This window comes from Electrona antarctica, assembly GCF_951216825.1.
Source record: "Electrona antarctica genome assembly, chromosome: 6".
Taxonomy (NCBI): domain Eukaryota; kingdom Metazoa; phylum Chordata; class Actinopteri; order Myctophiformes; family Myctophidae; genus Electrona; species Electrona antarctica.
Genome location: NC_136811.1, coordinates 52,053,871 through 52,074,455, shown reverse-complemented (window position 1 = coordinate 52,074,455; position 20,585 = coordinate 52,053,871). Strand labels below are relative to the sequence as shown.

The 20,585-nt window shown below is 43.3% G+C and overlaps 3 protein-coding genes across 3 annotated transcripts in view; all 3 read right to left on the bottom strand.

Annotated features, from left to right (window-relative positions):
* LOC306925145 (scavenger receptor cysteine-rich domain-containing group B protein-like) overlaps window positions 1–20,585 on the bottom strand; it is a gene marked incomplete at its 3' end in the record, with an annotated part of 797,673 nt that overhangs the window by 708,714 nt on the left and 68,374 nt on the right. The gene's annotated exons all lie outside the window — the stretch shown is intronic.
* Window positions 4,596–11,915, bottom strand: s100a10b (S100 calcium binding protein A10b). The gene is made up of 3 exons (XM_079503195.1): window positions 11,887–11,915; window positions 7,962–8,133; window positions 4,596–4,873 (listed from the first exon to the last, which is right to left on the bottom strand). Exons 2-3 carry the CDS (start codon window positions 8,100–8,102, stop codon window positions 4,706–4,708), a joined length of 309 nt encoding a protein of 102 aa, XP_079359321.1. The 5' UTR covers window positions 8,103–8,133; window positions 11,887–11,915; the 3' UTR covers window positions 4,596–4,705.
* On the bottom strand, window positions 13,693–20,238 carry krtcap2 (keratinocyte associated protein 2). The gene is made up of 5 exons (XM_079502934.1): window positions 20,118–20,238; window positions 18,281–18,435; window positions 17,192–17,255; window positions 16,793–16,859; window positions 13,693–15,842 (listed from the first exon to the last, which is right to left on the bottom strand). The coding sequence occupies exons 1-5, from the start codon at window positions 20,119–20,121 to the stop codon at window positions 15,722–15,724; spliced, it is 411 nt and encodes a 136-aa protein (XP_079359060.1). The 5' UTR covers window positions 20,122–20,238; the 3' UTR covers window positions 13,693–15,721.

Here is a 20,585-nt window from a genome sequence, read left to right as displayed (position 1 = left end):
ATGACGCAGAGGAGGGAACTCGCCCCCAGCGCCCACAGCGTCCCCAGCGGGAATCGAACCCAGGACCTTCTAGCTGTGAGGCGACAGCACTACCGACTGTGCCACCGTGCCCCTAAGAGTCTTCACTCTTGAACTAAACCTAAAACAACTTAGAGCTAAACTGAAAAACAAAACAAAAGTTATGAATAAAATAATTCAAAATTATACCAACCTGGTGTATGAAATGAATTGACATAATTCAGCTGCTCTATTGGTTTATTAGTGACCCCTAGTGGTCATGTTGAGACAATACATACATCATACTGTATAATAATATTGTTTGTTTTACTTTTTTCTACCCAGAAAGGTCTGAAAGCATGGCTGCGTCGGACGTTGAACCAAGGGGACTTTTCTGGGTCAGTAACTCTAACCAAACAAGGAGCAACGCCAGCCTGGTTTCATTAGCGCGGCCCCTTCGACCAGAGAGCAAGCGAGAGGAGAAACTAATTAATTAAATTCAATAATGGATGAGACACTTAATTAGCTTGATGTATAGTGTTTGGTCGTCGGGAGGAAAGGAAAGCTCTCTCCATTCTCCGACCCCTCATGACACTCTGTCACTGGACCAGTGGTTAAATTGGGACAACGGTGTCACTGGACCAGTGGTTAAATTGGGACAACGGTGTCAGTGGACCAGTATTTGAACTGGGACACCTGCTGGGGCCTGTCAGACTGGGACAAGCTGTCATCCCAACACCTTTATACTAATAGGAGCCAATCTTTCCCTATTAACAAAGCCCTCGATCTCACTCTCAATCAACTACAGTCCTGCTAATATTCGAACCGCTTTCCAACCTGCCGCCACACAGTTCTTTGGGGGGATGTCGTAACTTAATACAAAATAAATTCACATTTCTTTGGAAAGACAGACAGTGCACTGTGGCAGAATATTTGTCCACAGCATTACTCATAACAAACTGAGAGAAACCATAACAATGTACAGACTACAGACTCAATCAGTGATTACAGGCTGGCCGGCCGTGGATGAAGGCCGACAACATACGTAGACAAACCTGGCTGCTCACCAGACTCTCTCTTTTCCTGGTGTTCAGTTTAGCCCAGGTCGATGTGGTTTTGACGTGAGGTTTAGGCGTAGTTTCTGTGAGGCTAGCGGGTTAGCGTTAAGGTTACGTTTAGGGCAGGCATCTGTGAGGCTAGCGGGTTAGCGTTAAGGTTACTTTTAGGGCAGGCATATGTATATGAGGTTAGGGTTGAGCCAGCTGGTTCCGTTTAGGCATAATTTTTGTGAGGTTAAAGGTTAGGGTTTAGGCGCCACCTGGGCTGTGCGACACGCTAAAGGAACAGTGAGTTCCGGCTGCCCAGAGAGGACCGGCTGTGCTCTCAATGCGGTCCGGAAGTTGTGGAGACAGAGCTCCACTTCTTGACCACATGTGACAAATATAAAGACATAAAGGAAAGCATGCCACACCCACACCATATATTTATTGAATATAAAATGAGCAATATATTTATTATGGTTTGGCGATGAATTGGATCTGCTTTTTAGGTACTCAGATCAAGCGCATCAGTCCCGACCATAGGGACTCCGAATCCCCCCGTACCTAAACAGCAGATCCAAAACGACAGGTGGTAGCTGGGGTGGAGGAGGGTGAGACAGGTGGTAGCTGGGGTGGAGGAGGGTGAGACAGGTGGTAGCTGGGGTGGAGGAGGGTGAGACAGGTGGTAGCTGGGGTGGAGGAGGGTGAGACAGGTGGTAGCTGGGGTGGAGGAGGGTGAGACAGGTGGTAGCTGGGGTGGAGGAGGGTGAGACAGGTGGTAGCTAGCTGGGGTGGAGGAGGGTGAGACAGGTGGAAGGTAGCTGGGGTGGAGGAGGGTGAGACAGGTGGTAGCTAGCTGGGGTGGAGGAGGGTGAGACAGGTGGTAGCTAGCTGGGGTGGAGGAGGGTGAGACAGGTGGTAGCTGGGGTGGAGGAGGGTGAGACAGGTGGTAGCTAGCTGGGGTGGAGGAGGGTGAGACAGGTGGAAGGTAGCTGGGGTGGAGGAGGGTGAGACAGGTGGTAGCTAGCTGGGGTGGAGGAGGGTGAGACAGGTGGTAGCTAGCTGGGGTGGAGGAGGGTGAGACAGGTGGTAGCTGGGGTGGAGGAGGGTGAGACAGGTGGTAGCTGGGGTGGAGGAGGGTGAGACAGGTGGTAGCTGGGGTGGAGGAGGGTGAGACAGGTGGTAGCTAGCTGGGGTGGAGGAGGGTGAGACAGGTGGAAGGTAGCTGGGGTGGAGGAGGGTGAGACAGGTGGTAGCTAGCTGGGGTGGAGGAGGGTGAGACAGGTGGTAGCTAGCTGGGGTGGAGGAGGGTGAGACAGGTGGTAGCTGGGGTGGAGGAGGGTGAGACAGGTGGTAGCTAGCTGGGGTGGAGGAGGGTGAGACAGGTGGAAGGTAGCTGGGGTGGAGGAGGGTGAGACAGGTGGTAGCTAGCTGGGGTGGAGGAGGGTGAGACAGGTGGTAGCTAGCTGGGGTGGAGGAGGGTGAGACAGGTGGTAGCTGGGGTGGAGGAGGGTGAGACAGGTGGTAGCTAGCTGGGGTGGAGGAGGGTGAGCAGCAAAGGTTTAAGCAGACAGCAGCGCAGCAGCATCAGTGTGCAGCAGCAAGCAGGCAGATTGAGCAGTGCAGACTTGCAGTTTAAATAGCCGGTATCAAGATGGAATGAGTATGTGATTGGATGAGTGAATCGTGTGAATGAGAACGTGATGCGGAGCAACTGCACTGAGGTTCCTGACATGAACTTGCTCTGCGTATGTCTGTGACAGGCGCGAAGCTTATTAACACTGACTCTAGCTGCCCAGCCAATGTCCTATACGTGAGGAAAGGTGAGAAAGTTGTATGCCTACTGTACTGTATGTTCAAGGTTGGCAGCAAAATATGTACAGTAGCCGCCTCCTTTTTACTACACACGGTTCATTAACATAAAGTCTGTTTGTTATGACTATGACTGTTATTATTATCCTTATGTTATGAATTCATTGGCAATAGCAGAAGGCTTGTTGTACCAAGCATATTCGTTTCAATTTGCATTGAGATAAAATATATCTTCTAATACGGTTTGTGGGATTTAGTTTTTGGGGTATAATTTGACATATGAAATTCAGCAAAGGATGTTCTGTCTTCTTCACAAATCATGTCGTGCTATGAAGCACGCACGCACCTACAAGTACAAGTCCATATAAAACCGTTCACTAACAGACAGAAGGATGTTATATAGTACAGATGTGAATCATTCACTGCACCTGGCTTTGATCTTTGATCTCAGAGGCATTCGGTTCAGGTCAGCTCTTCCTGAATGAAGCTTAAAGGGCCACCCCTTTTGCAACCAGAGCTTATTTTAATGATGTTTAGGACACAAGAAACACTTTCCTGGGTTTTTATATGTGTAACATGTTTTTTTATGTATATTTTAGTCATGATGCCATGTTCATGACCAAAAACCTCATACCCTGAAGAAGGCAGTTGTACCTGCCGAAACGTTGGTTCCTACTCTGCATCCTAATAAATAATCGCCACTTTGGCTATCAGTGTGTGCGGCCACTCTTTTGTCTTTTTAAGACTTAACTCTTTAGATGACCAACCTGTCATGAAAATGTGGTCTCACTTCCTCCTTCCTGGACTACAAAGTCACACCTCCATGCAGCATCATGGCCCCCCTCTCCACAACCAGGGGAAGTGCACTAAAGCATTATGGGCATTGTAGGAATTCAGCAATCCAGTCAAACCCGGCCTAGTCAAACACACAGACTTTATTATTTTTCTGGCCATAGGGTGCAAATTTCAAATACTACAAATACTATTAACATTGAGTGACTGCAGTTTCTTCCGCTTAGTTGCACACTGGCGTGTTGCCTGCGGTAAATAGCAGACAATGACGCACACAACACGTCACATGTGTGACACGTTGTGAGCTTGTATATCTGCTATCTGTTCTACAGAGCACGGCACCTGCACGCAAACCTAGTATAAATCAGGCTTGACTGGAAGGTCATCATAACTGTAGGACAGACTGCACAGATGAAAGCAGCCTGTTGGTTCCACCTCATTCATCATTCACTGAAACCATTCATTGAAGATCCACAGCCATGTTGTTCCCCCATATCTCTGCTGTCGGGAAGAAACCACCTAACTCCAAAATGTTCATTTTTCAGGAAATTAAAAATAATAATTTTTCAGGAAATGAGGAAAACCATATATATTCTTTAGAAATACTGCCTGATCATCAAAGTTGGTATTGTGACTTTATAATATTGTCAATGACTTTAAGAGGTTAAGAGGTTTTGTCCGAAGCATTTTACTTTTCATTGGTTCAATAGTATTTGAACTAAAACACAGATCAACAGATAAAGGGTGGTCAATCATTGATTTACCGGTATGCAAAAAATAATAATCAAAAACCTCAAGAATGGAGTTTGGTGGTTTCCTCCTGACAGCAACGATATGTTGTGTTGTGTTGTGTTGTGTTGTGTTGTGTTGTGTTGTGTTGTGTTGTGTTGTGTTATGTTCCATTCTGACATTATTAAAGCCCATACAGTGACCAAATCAAGCCTGAGAGACACGTTTGAAAAAGTCGACTTTACTTTAAAATCAGGGTCATTTACGGACATCCGCTACATTATACTGTATACATATAAAACAATCTATGTTCCCAGAAACTCTATCTGTGATGTTCACTTCTTCTTGGCGGTGGCGGCGTCCTTGGACTTCTGGTAGAGCGTCTCACAGGCGATGGACAGGCCCACCACCAGGGCCGCAAACTCCTCAAAGTCCACCTTGCCGTCACGGTTCTGGTCCAGGTCTTTCATGATCTTGTCCACCGTCTTGGGGTCCTTCTGGGTCTGAACGACACAAAACACACACGGTAGTCTGTCATTACTACTGAGAAGAATAATGATGATATAGTTAGCAAAATAAAATATGTAACGCACATCCTCTATTATTGTAACCTGACTCCGCCAGATGGGGCAGCAGAGAGTACACTGGGGTTCCCCCCTCCTGCTCCCATCTGGGAACTCTCAGGCAGACTTGATGCCCGGCCACAAAATGGCCTGGCCAATCAGCAGCAGCTAGAGGCGGGATAGCTATTATTGGTGCCGAGCCAAACTGTTGAAACATTTCAACGACACATCTGTGTCGCTGAATAACACATCATTAACACATCATTTTTTCTACCATATAATAGTAGTCATCATCATCATCATCATCATCATCATCATCATCATCATCATCATCATCATCATCATCATCATCATACTAGGGGCGGCGGTGGCTCAGGGGTAGAATGCCTGGATGGCAACCGCAAGTTGCCAGTTCGAACCCGGGGCTCCCCCAGAGTTAGTGTCGAAGTGTCCTTGAGCAAGACACTGAACCCCTAATTGCTCGTGATGTGCTGGTTGGTGCCTTGCATGGTTTCCGTCGCCATCGGTGTATGAATGTGTGTGTGAATGGGTGAATGTAATGCACAATCTATGTAAAGCGCCTTGGATAAATGCACCATTTACCATACCTAACTGAATGGATAGATTTGATCAAAGTATTCTGCGGCACACACTTTGAGAAACCCTGACTTTTAGTGGACTGACATGAATCTGTTGAGAAGCACATGGACACCATGCCTCGGTCTCCACCCATCCCAGGGGGCATTATGAAGGGCAGTAAATCACACACCCTGACAGGGGCAGGGCACACATGTTGTTCATGCCTCCACATCAGTGTGGGGGAAATAAACTAAGTACATGCACTCAAGTACAATCACATCTCAGAGGCAAACCTTGTACTTTTAACTCTATAGGCCCTACTGCAATTATTTGTTGTTTATTATTATTACATGTTAACTTTGCAGATGTACGTTATTAGTACCAAACATACATTAACCACTTCAGCTCTATGCTATACTGGACTATTATTTGGATGTTTGGAAATGTCCGATCTACAATCTCAATGTGAAGTTGTGAGCTTGTAGATCTGCTGTTTACTAAACCAGTTAAACCCCATACGTTGTTGAGGGGAGTCCCTTATGGCTCTATACTAGTGTATTTCCTGTTTTTACTTTAGACATTAAATATCTTTTAATGTTTTTTTCTTTTTCGTTTTCCCCAGAATTCGGATTCTGTGTGAGTTTAAATACTTCTTCCACCTCTGAATAGAAGGAAGGGAGATTCCTGTGATCTTTTTCCGCTTTCCTGACCTGCCATGTTTTATAGCGTCAGCAATACTGCAGCTGGAGTACCAAGGTGATGCGTCATCATCATGCCCTCCCTCCCCCGAGTCCCCCCTAACAGTGTTAAGAATGCTCGTGTTAGTTTCCTGGGGAAACTGCGCCCTCTGCTGGGCTTGTTTGGCAATCGCAGTGGCGTTCCATGAGCAGGTGGTGACCGTCTGTTTTTGATTATTTGCACTCCAACAGGGAGCGTTCCACACCCTCCTCCACCCTGGAGCAGGCTTACAAATAAGACTGAAACTAAACATTTTTATTGTTTTGACTGAAACTACAAAAAAGCTAAAAACTACACACTAGCTTCTGTGAACCAGGGGATGAGCGCACTTCGCTCATCTGACGTCACTACGTCAGGACTTCGGCGCTCTATTGCAGATAATCTTTGTCTTTTTCAGCGTCTATAAATGAAAGGCTTTTCTCATAACACCTGGAAAACCAAAACGAAGACCAAAACCAAACAAAAAATTATTCAAACCAGTTAATTCCAAAAACATAGGCCTAATTATTCATGCACTCAAAATCTATGCTGAAATTGAACAAATCAATATGTCTCAACTCAAAACTATAGATTGTACTTAAGTACAGTACTTGAGTAACATAGTTACTTTCCACCACCGTACGCCTATATAGTGCCAGACTAGAGCTAATTATTTAGCTCTGGCAGATAGGTCTGGTTTCTAGGTTGTTAGGATGTTAGAGCATGTGTGTGTGTGTGTGTGTGTGTGTGTGTGTGTGCGTGCGTGCGTGCGTGCGTGCGTGCGTGCGTGCGTGCGTGCGTGCGTGCGTGCGTGTTTTCAATGTGTCGTCAGTGTGATTGATATAGTTGGCGGCATAAACAAGGCAACACTGATAAGATTGTTGGGATCATGACGTGTGTCACTGTCATTGTCTACTAATTGGATCACTGGATTCCACTGTGTGTGTGCGTGTGCGTGTGCGTGTGCGCGCGTGTGCGTGTCTGTGTGTGTGTGTGTTTGTGTGCGCGCGCGCGCGCGCGTGTGTGTGTGTGTGTGTGTGTGTGTGTGTGCGCGTGTGTGCGTGCGTGTGTGTGTGTGTGACCTTTCAAAACAGAGCTCCTGGCAAGTAAGACAATATGTTAATTACCCCCATAAAACATGCATTGTTGAAAATTAAAACCGTTGTTATCATACAAAGAGTGTTAAACGACACCAATCAGTCCTCTTTGCTCTGACCTCAGAGAGAGAGAGAGAGAGAGAGAGAGAGAGAGAGAGAGAGAGAGAGAGAGAGAGGGAGAGAGAGAGAGAGAGAGAGAGAGACTACCTTAACCTCGCGTCACCTCGGAGGAAAGCCTGGTATTGGTTCCAAAACAGCCTGTGTGATCCGGATCATCCGGTCTAGGCGTGGTTGGTACTCCGGTTTTTCGATGTTGATTTGTTTTGATCCTGTTTGTTTTTAGTCTCGCCATTCGCTGACTCGCTACGAGGTGGAATAAAATATGGAACTTGTCGGATTCATACACAGCATCAAGGCTTTTACAGTGGGTATAGGCCCTAACATTATGATATGCCCTTGATCCTGGGGAATTATTTGGGGGTAATTCTGGTTCCGGTTTGGGGGTCCAGGTCTGATGATACAAACCAGTGACTAGCCTACAACATGACGTATAAGTTTACCATCCGCTCCCGACCGGATCAGAAACCAGAACATGGTATAATATGCCTCCCAGGCTAGTCAGTGGACAGTGGTACCTTGAGGAAAGAGGACAGCTCCGTCTCCATGAGTTTTTTCAGCTCCTTCTTGCTCAGGTTCTTGCTGTCTCCATCTTCGTCGGCATAGCGATGGAAGACCATCATCATAGACTCCATTGCGTTCTCCAGGTCAGAGGGCATGGTGGCTGGCTGGCTGGCTGTACAGAGGATGCTGGGTAGGAAATGAGAAGGTTGCTGGTTTTAATGAACCACATCAGACCATAGTGTCCCTAATAGATCAGTGTTTCCCAAACAGTGGGTCGGGACCCATTTGTGGGTCACGGACACATTGTTATGGGTCCCCTTACTTTTTGTTTCCTACATTTGTTTTTTTATTATTATTATTATTCTTTTTTATCCAAAAAAGCAAAACTTTCCATGAATTAATAACAAAATCCAATAATGTATTCAGTTATGTCATGAAGAAATGAAAGAACAATCTAAGAAATTTCATAAATTAGAACAAATATTTAAGAAGAAGCGACACGTTGTGAGCTGGGAGATCTGCTATTTTCACTAGTTTGGGTCCTGGGCGAATATAAAACAAATTTGGGTAACGGGCTGAAAAGTTTGGGAACCACACACTGCTATAGATGAATCTGTGGAGCTGTAGGCCAGGTGAAGGCAATCAATGCTGAGGTGTCAAGCTGCGCTCAATGTGACACCTCAGATAGAGCTGCGCCCCTAGGGCGCCCCTCCGTGGAATCATCTATACTGGGGTGAACATTCTGCAAAATAGGTGATCTACAAGCCCACAATAGGTGATCTACAAGCCCACAATAGGCCTATATGTCGCAACGAGTGGTGAGATGTGTTGTGTAGAGAGGTTTCCCTCTACATCAAATACGATATAGGGTTTAAGTAGTTAAGTGGTTAATGGTTCACCCATGACCCGTACAACCACAGGTTTATTCTGGAAGCTGACCAGTATACTACATATCTATCTTCTACTGTTATAGTGGAAGCTGACCAGTATACTACATATCTATCTTCTACTGTTATACTGGAAGCTGACCAGTATACTACATATCTATCTTCTACTGTTATAGTGGAAGCTGACCAGTATACTACATATCTATCTTCTACTGTTATACTGGAAGCTGACCAGTATACTACATATCTATCTTCTACTGTTATAGTGGAAGCTGACCAGTATACTACATATCTATCTTCTACTGTTATAGTGGGAGCTGACCAGTATACTACATATCTATCTTCTACTGTTATACTGGAAGCTGACCAGTATACTACATATCTATCTTCTACTGTTATAGTGGAAGCTGACCAGTATACTACATATCTATCTTCTACTGTTATAGTGGAAGCTGACCAGTATACTACATATCTATCTTCTACTGTTATACTGGAAGCTGACCAGTATACTACATATCTATCTTCTACTGTTATACTGGAAGCTGACCAGTATACTACATATCTATCCTCTACTGTTATATTGGAAGCTGACCAGTATACTACATATCTATCTTCTACTGTTATACTGGAAGCTGACCAGTATACTACATATCTATCTTCTACTGTTATAGTGGGAGCTGACCAGTATACTACATATCTATCTTCTACTGTTATAGTGGGAGCTGACCAGTATACTACATATCTATCTTCTACTGTTATAGTGGGAGCTGACCAGTATACTACATATCTATCTTCTACTGTTATATTGGGAGCTGACCAGTATACTACATATCTATCTTCTACTGTTATAGTGGGAGCTGACCAGTATACTACATATCTATCTTCTACTGTTATAGTGGGAGCTGACCAGTATACTACATATCTATCTTCTACTGTTATAGTGGAAGCTGACCAGTATACTACATATCTATCTTCTACTGTTATAGTGGAAGCTGACCAGTATACTACATATCTATCTTCTACTGTTATAGTGGAAGCTGACCAGTATACTACATATCTATCTTCTACTGTTATACTGGAAGCTGACCAGTATACTACATATCTATCTTCTACTGTTATAGTGGAAGCTGACCAGTATACTACATATCTTCTACTATTATATTGGGAGCTGACCAGTGCAACCACAGTCTGATACTGCTGTACTGCATGGGAACATCTATAAGCTTCTGAAATCGTCAATCCTGCTTATTATAATGCTTGAGACAGTACAGCACAAAGATAATAAATAAGAGAATACAACAATAAAATAGGAAAAAGTTAAAATAAATAATACATTAAAAGTACTAAAGTAAATTAATGTGGGGTTGGGGTCATTTTTGAGTGGTGCAGCCACTCCAATGTCTGTCCCTCCCTATGTCCATCCCTATGTCTGTATGTCCCTGTTGTGCTAGAAACAGAGAGATAGTGTTGCAGTGTTGCCTGCTAATTACAATGTGGAGCATGCATGAAAGAGAGAGAGAGAGAGAGAGAGAGAGAGAGAGAGAGAGAGAGAGAGAGAGAGAGAGAGAGATAGAGAGAGAGAGTTGTCTGCAAATTCCTCCACACAGTAACTCTGTCATTTCTCGACCGTTTCAGACGCGGGGCAGGGGACCCCCCGGGGACCCCCACACGCAGTTGCACCACTCAGTTCACACGGGTGTGATTTTCCTTTCAAAATGATGGACAATTATAGTGTAGTCTTTGGCACAATAGGCTACACTTACTTTGCTAACTCATTGTAGCTAACAGGATGGGTGTTGGTTCACTGCACATAGTTTGGCTCTTATTCATGTTTTTTGGCACATAAACCGGAATACTTATCTCCCGGCTCTGTGGCCAAACAATTTTCCATTCCAAGGGGCACTCAGTTCACACACACATTCACACTCAAATGACAATGGCTCTTGGCTTATTGTGTTTTATCCTTTTGACAGATAATATGTAGGCCTACAAATAGGCCTATGTGTTCATGTGTGCATTTTTGGCAATACAAAAATGGATCAACCAAAGTACAATGCTACAAAGGGACCATAAATATATGCTTTGCTATGCTTTGTAATATTATCAGGTGTCCATGCTATAAAGGTTATCGAGTTATGATTACTGGGTAGATAAGTAGCCTACTTCCAGGGGAATTCCAGTTACACAGTTACAGCAATAGTAAGCTAAACAGTAAACATGATAAATAGAATAGGCACCCTACAACAATAATTTAAGATTTAAAGTATGACTAAGAAAAAAGGAGTAAAAAAAAAAACATAGTTCTAAGTATACATAACACATAAAATGAAAATAATTATGCCAATAATAATAGCCTACAGTAGAGTAGGCTATGCAATCCAACCCCATCATTTTCTCTTCATGCATTGAATGTAAAGCAGAGGACACACTGTACAGACAAAAGGCACTATAAAGCCAGCGAGGCGCAGAGGAGGTGATGAGAGGAACTCCACTCCAGTCCTAACTTGCCAGCCAGAGTTGTATCGTCACATCTAAAAAATGTCTCAACCCTCCGTAGAAACGAACGTCAACAGTTCGTTGTCAAGACAACGTCAACAGCAACTTGAGTTTTAATTTCCCACACTACACTACAGAGCAGGGAGAAGAGAATATTCAATGTACAGGCAGGGAGACGACACAAATCAGTTCAGAAAATGTTCAGCTAATCAGTGTCAAGTCGTGGGACAGACACGCGAGTGACGCGACGGCACATCTTATAGCCATTTACCATAGTTATAACTGTTTTAAATATAATAGCTCGAGAGAAGCTAATTCAGTGTGATTCTTCTAACAATAGCAGCACTGTAGCCGTAATATAGACTACCTGAATGTAACGTTCCATTACCTCATTACACGTAGGCGTAGCCTATTCATTACTGGTACTGATGTGCGTAAAGTTGTGCGTAAAGTTTATAGGCTATATACTGTAACGGAGAAAGAAACGGTTTAGGCTGCATTTAAAAGAACGTTAACTTTTGGGAGTGAAGTAAAAGTACAGTGAACTTCAACTTACCGACTGAGGGATGAATATGGTGCGTGTTCTTCTAGATCCGCACAGCGAGGGGCTGGAATGAAGTTTATACTAAGATTTTATACAGAGCCAGCCAGGCAACGCCCATGCGAGGGGTGGGGTGGGGAGGGGAGGGGTGGGGGTACGGTCAAAGTTAGTGGAATATTCTTGCCAAGATGATGTAACTGTCTCTGGAATGTAAGCTACCGCAGCCTAAAACAAACCTCTGGAAAGAACTTCCAAAAGTTAGAGGGGAGGAAAAAAAAGTGCTTATCATGTGGCAGGGTGTACACTGGTACTCACTGTAAAACATAAATACTTATAGTGTTACATTTCACTCTGAGTGTACAGATGTAATCATTTTGATACTAACTTTTGTATACACACTGTATTCTACTGTATAAGTATGACACAACCTAATGATGGCAGTGCAGACAGTATTGAAAAGCAACACAAGCTGGTATGATGTGGTTATGTTCACTGTTGCTTATATGGCCCAGTCATTGTTGCTTCATGGAATATCAAATGTCTTAACAAAGGTCCTTCTTATCACCAAAACATTAACCTCTGCTGGAAGTGACTTTTTGGTCTTTGGAATTGGAGCTAACCAGTACAACCAGTCATCTATTGAGATGTCTTCTATACTGTTGTACTGGGAGCTGACCAGTACAACCACAGTATTCTATTGTACTGGAGCTAACTACCAGTATAGGCCTACATCCAGTCATCTATTGACCACTGGGAGCTGTCTTCTACTGTTGTACAGTATACTGGGAGCTGACCAGTGTACAACCAGTCTTCTGGTTCAATTGCCGCACATAACGGTTCCATGGATTGCTGCCTCAAGGGTACCTGACTGTATACCGTTTGTTGTGAAGAGGCAGAACTTTACCAGCTGCTTCCTGTGAGTCAAACATGTGGCATTCTGCTCACACAAGCCCTTTACGTCAGCCTTCATTCATTGGTTACCTCTCTTAGTCATCTTATCTCTGAGGCTTTGTTCACACTGGCAGACCAAATCCACTGTCTTTCTTGAGTACACAATCCTGATACAATTTACAATTTAGGCATTTAGCAGACGCTCTTAATCCAGAGTGATTTACATTAAACTCACTGATCTGCTCACTTGCCAATAACAGTGTGAACACTCAGTCCTAAAGATCACATTTGACAAATAGGATTTGCCTGCAGTCTGAGCAACAGTGTTCATTTTGACAGCAAATTTAGATTTTAGTTTTAGTCGTAGTCTTTTGAATAGTTTTTATTTAGTTTTTGGTCACCTGGAATGCTTTAGTGCTGGTCTAGTTTTAGTTTGACTAAATATTACAAGATTTTAGTCTTTAAATGTAAATCTACAGTTCATTTAGTCTACTAAAAATGAATTTTGGCGGGCCTTGATGTCGTAATGATTTTACACTTGCTGAAAATAGCTGATCTACAAGCTCACAACACGTCACGCTGCTACACGTTGCAAGCTTGTAGATCTGCCATTTTCAGCTCTACTGAGATCCAGTTCTACTGGATCTCTTGTCCACTAGTCCCTTCCTAACATTTTCTTTGTCTAGTTTTTATTTGATGAAATTGTTAATTTAGTCTTAGTTTTAGTCTAGCTTAGTTTAGTTTGTCAGTGAAAAGATATACATATAAATACATATTAGTCAACCAAATCAACACTGCTGAGCAAAGTTCTATTCCAGCAGCCTGATAATAGGTTATTAACTAACAGAGCACTGCAACATTTCACAGGTCTAAATCAATCCCACATCAGACAGCTGGAGTAAGTTACACAGAGAAGCAGCACACAGTGACAACCTTTCAATTGGTTTTTAATTACAAATCCGTGTTAACAAAAAAATATCAAGTGTTCGTTCACGTGCCGATCGAAGTACAAAAGCCAAAACAAAACGGTCGACGCCACGGCACGTACCGCACGTTGAGAATCTCTGAGCTGTTGGAACCCAGTGCTGAACAGAGGGAATGTAGAGCAGCAGCTAGTAACTCGTTAGGGTCATCGTTTGTCCTTCTGAGAAGACAGAGGTCAGTGGAACGAGAGTCGACAATCCATCCAACGCTGTTGCATGACGGTGCCGCTTGCTGAAAAAGAACTAATCTACAAGTGAACTGATCTCGTTAACTTGTAGGTTATCAGGTGTTATCGGCAAGCAACACCGTCATGAACAGATTAGAATTGAGCTCGAGAGCCTGGTCTAGGTCACGGTCCAGTCCTGAGCAGATCCCAGGTTTTCATTCCAAACCGAACACCAGCTCAGATGGAAGTACATTTTGAAGACAGCTGATGTTTGGTAGGGAATGGAAGCCAGAGTCCACTACAGAGTCCACCCATGGTAGCCTGGCTTGGCCAGCCTCATAGCGGGGATTCACTGGCTGGCCAAGCCAGTCTACACCCATGGGGGAATCCACGGAACGCTAGAGGCTGATTGTTTGTTCTCCATGTCTGGTTAAAAAAAAAAACTACAGCAGGGTCAAAAACATGGCAGGCTGACCTTATAGTACACCACGATGTAAGAAACACAGCTGCAGCTAATACAACTCATAATGGGTGTGTTAGATTTAGGTGTGTGTGTGAATGTGAATTGACATCGACATGATTTACTGTTGCTAATGTCTGTGCCTGCACATTGGCACACGTACTGTATAGCTCTGGGGCTCTGTATGGCTCTGGGGCACACACACATCTAACATTATTTGTATTAGCTTGCAACTGTGTTTCTTACTATTCTGCCTTGTTTTAAAATCTGCTGGCGTTTTTAACCTGTACGGGAAAACAAACTACAAATAAAGCCCATGTTTTCAAGGTCCGGATGCTGGTAGAACCACCTACAGATGAACAGTGAGCCTGGCTAACCCGGTTCTTCTGAAGCAAAGCAGATCGCTGCAAATGGTGGAGGATTGATGAACCCCCACAGACTGTCAACATCGAACTCTGCATTAATGAATAATAGCCATTTAAAGTTTGCTGCTGTCCCAGGTTGTATTTGTATTGTGCTTTTATGCCTTTTTATTTATTTATATTATTGTTTGTTCGACGCCTTTGCTGCAAACCAAGTCCCTTGAGGAACAGGAAAGAGCCGAAGGTCTAAAGGGGAATGCACACGTAGATGAATTACGATACGGAACTGCTCCGGTATGGAGGTCGAGTGTGTGCCGTCCAAGTGCCTGACACGCAAGCAGATCTGTTGAAAATAGGCCGGATGCCCTCGCATATAAACGCACTTGTATGTCCCATTAATATAAGTTGAAAGAATGAATGGAAAATAGGCACAAATTGTTGTAGACATGTACAAACAGCATCATCTTAAATGCATGATGTATCCTTATGAGCAACACTGCTGTTTCTCACTTTGGTATTATTTATTTTTCTTCAACTTGAATCTGTCCAATTAAGCAAAGTATAGTTTAGTTAAGTTTAGTTTTTAGTTGGTTTCCTCTTGTCTCTCTAAGTTTTGTAATCGTGTGTACTACATTGTCAACGAAGAGCTGAACTGAGCTGTTTTTTGACAGATACTCAAAAAAGAAAATCCACCAATGTCATACATTACAAGGCATCTGTACACCAGATGCCGTGTAATGCATCTCTGGGTGTGCGTTCCCCTTAAAATTGGTTCCCAGCAGTTAAACAGCTAGAACAGAAAAAACAGCGATACTGTGTGTGTGGTGTACAGGACTGGAACCTGTAAGGGTTTGAGACCTACAACGGTCATCTGTCCAGGACTGGACACCATTGAGGGGGTTTAAGACCAGCTTTACTGTGGGGGTCCAGGACGGGAACCATAAGGAGGGGTTTTTAAGTAACTGGTGGGACGATGGCGTCGAGGTTTCAGTTCTTCTTCTTGCTCTTCCCGGCTGCTTTGGCCACTGGCGCAACGGTGACGGATGCTTGGTAGAGAGCTGCTGACACTTTGTTGATGTAATACAGAGAGAACAGCGAGAAGATGAGACTGCAAGAGAGAGAGAGAGGGGTAGAAGGTGGGAGAGAGAGAGAGAGAGAGAGAGGGAGAGTCATCAAATTAATTTATATTATTATAGTACCTTTCATTCACAGAACATAATTCCAACTGGAGAGTGTAATTATCTATATTCAATATTCAAATGAACAAAAGTTGACATGTAATCATAAATATGAGGGTGTGTGTGTGTGTGTGTGTGTGTGTGTGTGTATGTGTGTGTACTGGACTACTGGTGGCAGTACTACTGCCAATAGAGCGTCGCAGTCCCGCCCCCTCGAGAGACCCGGAAAAGAAATCCCCGTTCATTTTCCTCATAGACTTTTCAAAAAGTATTTATTTAAAGACGTTTACGCCGCGGACAAAGCCAACTCTTGTCGTGACAAATCATGACAACAAACAACATTTTTCGGGCCAAACAAAGAATTAGAAAGTAGAAAAAAACGGCAGGTTACAACACTTTTGTTGTTTTTCTTCTTTGTAATTATTTGTTTGGTCCAAAATATTGTGTGTGTTGTCATGATTTGTCACGACAAGAGTTGGCTTCGTACGACGCTTAAAAGGTCTTTAAATAAATACGTTTTGAAATGTCTATGGGAAAAATACATTGGGATTCATTTCCAGGGCATGGCGTTGTCATGAAAGAGGGCGGGGCTGCAACGCTCTATTGCCAATGCTGGAGATAGTGATACTATTACATGTACCGTTACTACAGGTTTTATTACTCTGTTCACACGGGCAGATGAAATGATGCAAAGACGCGTTGTGAGAGGATTTGGAGCAGCTACATGCATCATTGCGTCTTTCCAACATCATGTCGCTGGCTTCCATTGACAATGAATGGTAGACTGCATCTTTCCATCTGACCGTGCGAACGCAACATTACACTGGTCCAGTGGTTCTGCTACAAGTGCAGTAGTTGCTGGTGAGGTGCTCGTACTCACCATGTGGTGACACAGACACGGTGGACCAGTCCAGAGGCAAACAGCGACAGAGACAGACACACGATGACTGGAAGACAAGACACAGACATAGGTTTACATTTTAACAGTATTGAACAGTACAGCAGTATTCTAATGATGATGAGTATGTACACTATTGTATATATGAGTCCAGGTGGAGTCCGTACGCTTTTCCGACCAGTCATTGGTCCGACATGCGGAAAACGACCGGATTAAGGTTGGCAAACATGCGTTAAGGTTGGCGAACATGCACTGCTCCGTGCTTGTGGTTAGGTTAGGTTAGGGTTTGAGGTAGGTTGTCGTTGTCAGACCAATGACTGGTCGGAACTTAGTACTGCACCCGTCCAGGGCAGTGTGACGTTAGGAATGTTCAATGCTCACTCTCTGGGAAGATCTTGGCCTGGAATCCCTTTCCAAACACCAGGTTTTCCAGGTTGTTGAAGGCCTGAGGGTTCCGGAGTTCAGGAGAACAACGGTTTCATAATCACAGATGGACAGACAAACGGACAGACGGACGGACGGACAGACAGACACAGAGCTAAGGGTCCTGTGATTGACAGCTAATTGGCTCTTCCACTTTTTGGTTTGTGCAAAACGCCCACCCAGTGCTTGGGACCCGACCAGTCTGCAGAGGACAACGTGACAACGTGAATTCTTCACGCGACCGGGATGGTTTTCTGAGCACAATTAATCTGATGAAGGGCTCGAAACATCACTTGCTAAGGTGGGAGCAAATACATTTTAGCATGTGATCTTAAGAGTGCGGATGTAGACTTCTGTCCTGCACGTTAGTGACTGGATGCGTTTGCAGCCTGCCTTGTAAACACATTGTATCTGTACTTAAAATCTGAAATTGTATTTATGGTTGTTGAGTTATTAAGATATTATATTTATGCAACGATGTACAATACCATATAATCAACAGTTTTAACATTTAGTTGTATTTTAACTGTTATTCTTATACAGTCTTGTAAAATGTTCATATAACACAGTCATAAACACACACATTTCATTACATAAATTGTATGTGTGGACCCCAGGAAGAGATAACCTGACTCCGCCAGATTGCAGCAGTATTGAGTTCACAAGTTCCCTCCTACCTGCATCTGGTCTCTCTCAAGCAGAAACGATGAACCCGAAGCAGCGGGACAAGAATCTGAAATCTCCATAATAATGATGAGTTGTAGTCCTGTTAGGTTATGTTTATTTTACATTTGCGCTGTGGCAGCACTTCAATACGTCAACAGTTTCGCGTTGATCCCGCTTCTAGCGCCCACGTACGGCCGCATATCGCTCTGATTAGCATTTGAACGGAGTACATGTCTCTGCCCGAGAGGGACCAGATGGGAGCAGGAGGAACTCACTGCTGAGTCAGGTTAAGCAAGAGTATCTGCTACTAATGTAGTAGCTAATGAGGATCCAAATAAACAACCTCAACCATTGTTACGATGGTGATGATGAGGAGGATACAGTGAGAGAGCAGATGAAGAGCACAGAGCCCAGGAACCCTCCCACGATGGTGAGCCACTCTGTGGAGCCCAGCTGTTTGCTGAACATCTGCATCCCGGCAAACACCAGCACCGTCAGTAGACTGGACAGCACCAGGGATGTGCCTGTGTTCACTGCTGCACGCACACACACACACACACACACACACACACACACACACACACGTTAGAAGAAGTCAAGAGAGGTACTTGAATGTTCAGATTCAACTGTGTACCGTCCACAGCAACAACACATGGGTGGGCGATATGGAACAATGTAATATCACAATTATTTTTCTAGCTCTGTATCACTATCCACAATAATTATCACAATTCTTGTTGTGTTATTTCTCAAGTTAGTTCATCCACGGATCATTTAGACCAAAATACTGGCAAACGAAACCTTCAAAACCACCCACCTCTTCAACATTGCCTTCCCCAGCTAACCCTTTTCACTGTCTTTTAATGTTTTTTAGCCTTTAGTGGTTTTTTTCTAATAAAGTTGTTTTTATTTGTGTTGTTACCTCTGTAAATCCCCCCCCATGTAAAGCGTCTTTGGGTACTCAGAAAAGCGCTATATAAGTTTGAGATATTATTATTATTATTATTAATAAATTATATAATTATTATAAATAAAAGGTATAAAACTGCAAATCATAGATGTGCATTGACTGCACATGATGTGCATTGACTGCACACTGCAATTGCGTTATTGATTGAATACGGATATACAGACAGTTATACAATAATGCTAAAAGGATAATACAAAAAGCCCTGAGGGCTTGTTTCCAACTTTCCATTGTGGTCATTGTGTATTCAATTAATCAAGAATAGCAAATGATTGTTCCGTCAAGTGTCAATAGAGGATATGCGCGTGACATCATCATCATACCCGGAGTTATGCGGGAACGCCTACTGTGGCAAAAAACTACTTTCTGGCCATGACAGCCCATACATCCACACAGAAAAGTCTGCAATCTGATTGCATTAAACAATGTTAAACTCACACTCACTGTATGCATGCGCATACCCTCTATAATGGACTGGTTGATGATGTCAAAGCTAGGGATGAGCGCAGCCAAGTCAACTAGTAGTCCATTACAAACATCAAACACATTTAACATCTCACTACTGGAACCAACAGAAGTTACAGAACCATAAATGGTACCAGAAGAACCAGTAACATAAAGAAAGAAGGCCCTGGAGCAATTTATTAAAACCAGTAACATATTTCCATCTCACTGCATGGTTGGTACTTGGTGCCCCAAAAAACTTTGTATTATATAATATTATTAGACTATAATAATGTACTACAACAACAACAACAACAACACGTTTCATAGATGTGTTCACTCTCCTCTCAGATGTAAGGTTAATGTATCTATTTATCCGTTGTGTATTTAGTTATCATTGGATTAGTTCTCTATTGTATTGTATCTCTATTCTCTAGTAATGCAACGCCTGTACGCCACGTCAGTGCACACACACACTCAAACGGTTCCGGGGTTGTTAGCCCCGGCTAACATTAAACAGTGATGGAATGGAACTGTGGAAATAAATATGATTTACATTTAAAGTAAATCACTATTAATGTCATATTCCATGGCGCAAACAGGTGTGGTACATTAATGTGAAATACACTCTTTGTAATTCATTTTTTATTGTGAAACGCTCGCACTGTTAGCTCCAGCTGCTGCTGTGAACATTAATGTTGTAAAACATTGTCATGTTGCCTTAGAAAATACTAAACCAACTGCAATAATAGAACAGCGAGATTATTAATAGTGATAATAATGAATCATATGAATAACCATACATACCCATAACTAGATAAGAGGTTAGGAGGATTGAATTGTGGTTCAGAAATCAGTGTCGATGGAGCGCTGCTGGGCTGCAGGAGGCGGAACTGTCAACTGAACTGATCTGAACCAACCACACGAGCGACCCGGACACAATTATAGGTGACACAGACACACACACACACGGGATGTTAAATTGTACAAGTTATTTATTTGCATTTATTTATGGCTATATTAATTGACACGTACTAATTTCACGATATAGTTTTACTTTTTAAATTAGAATTTGGTCAAACTAATATTATGCCTGCTAAAAGGGTGATAACTGCTCTATGGGGGAGATGCCCCATTATAGCGTTTGTTCACCACCAAGTGTCACTGTTGCACAGACACAGACACAGACACAGACACACAGTTCAGGGAGGAGGGCTTGTACAGTACAGTACGGTACAGTACAGTACAGTACAGTACAGTACAGTACAGTACAGT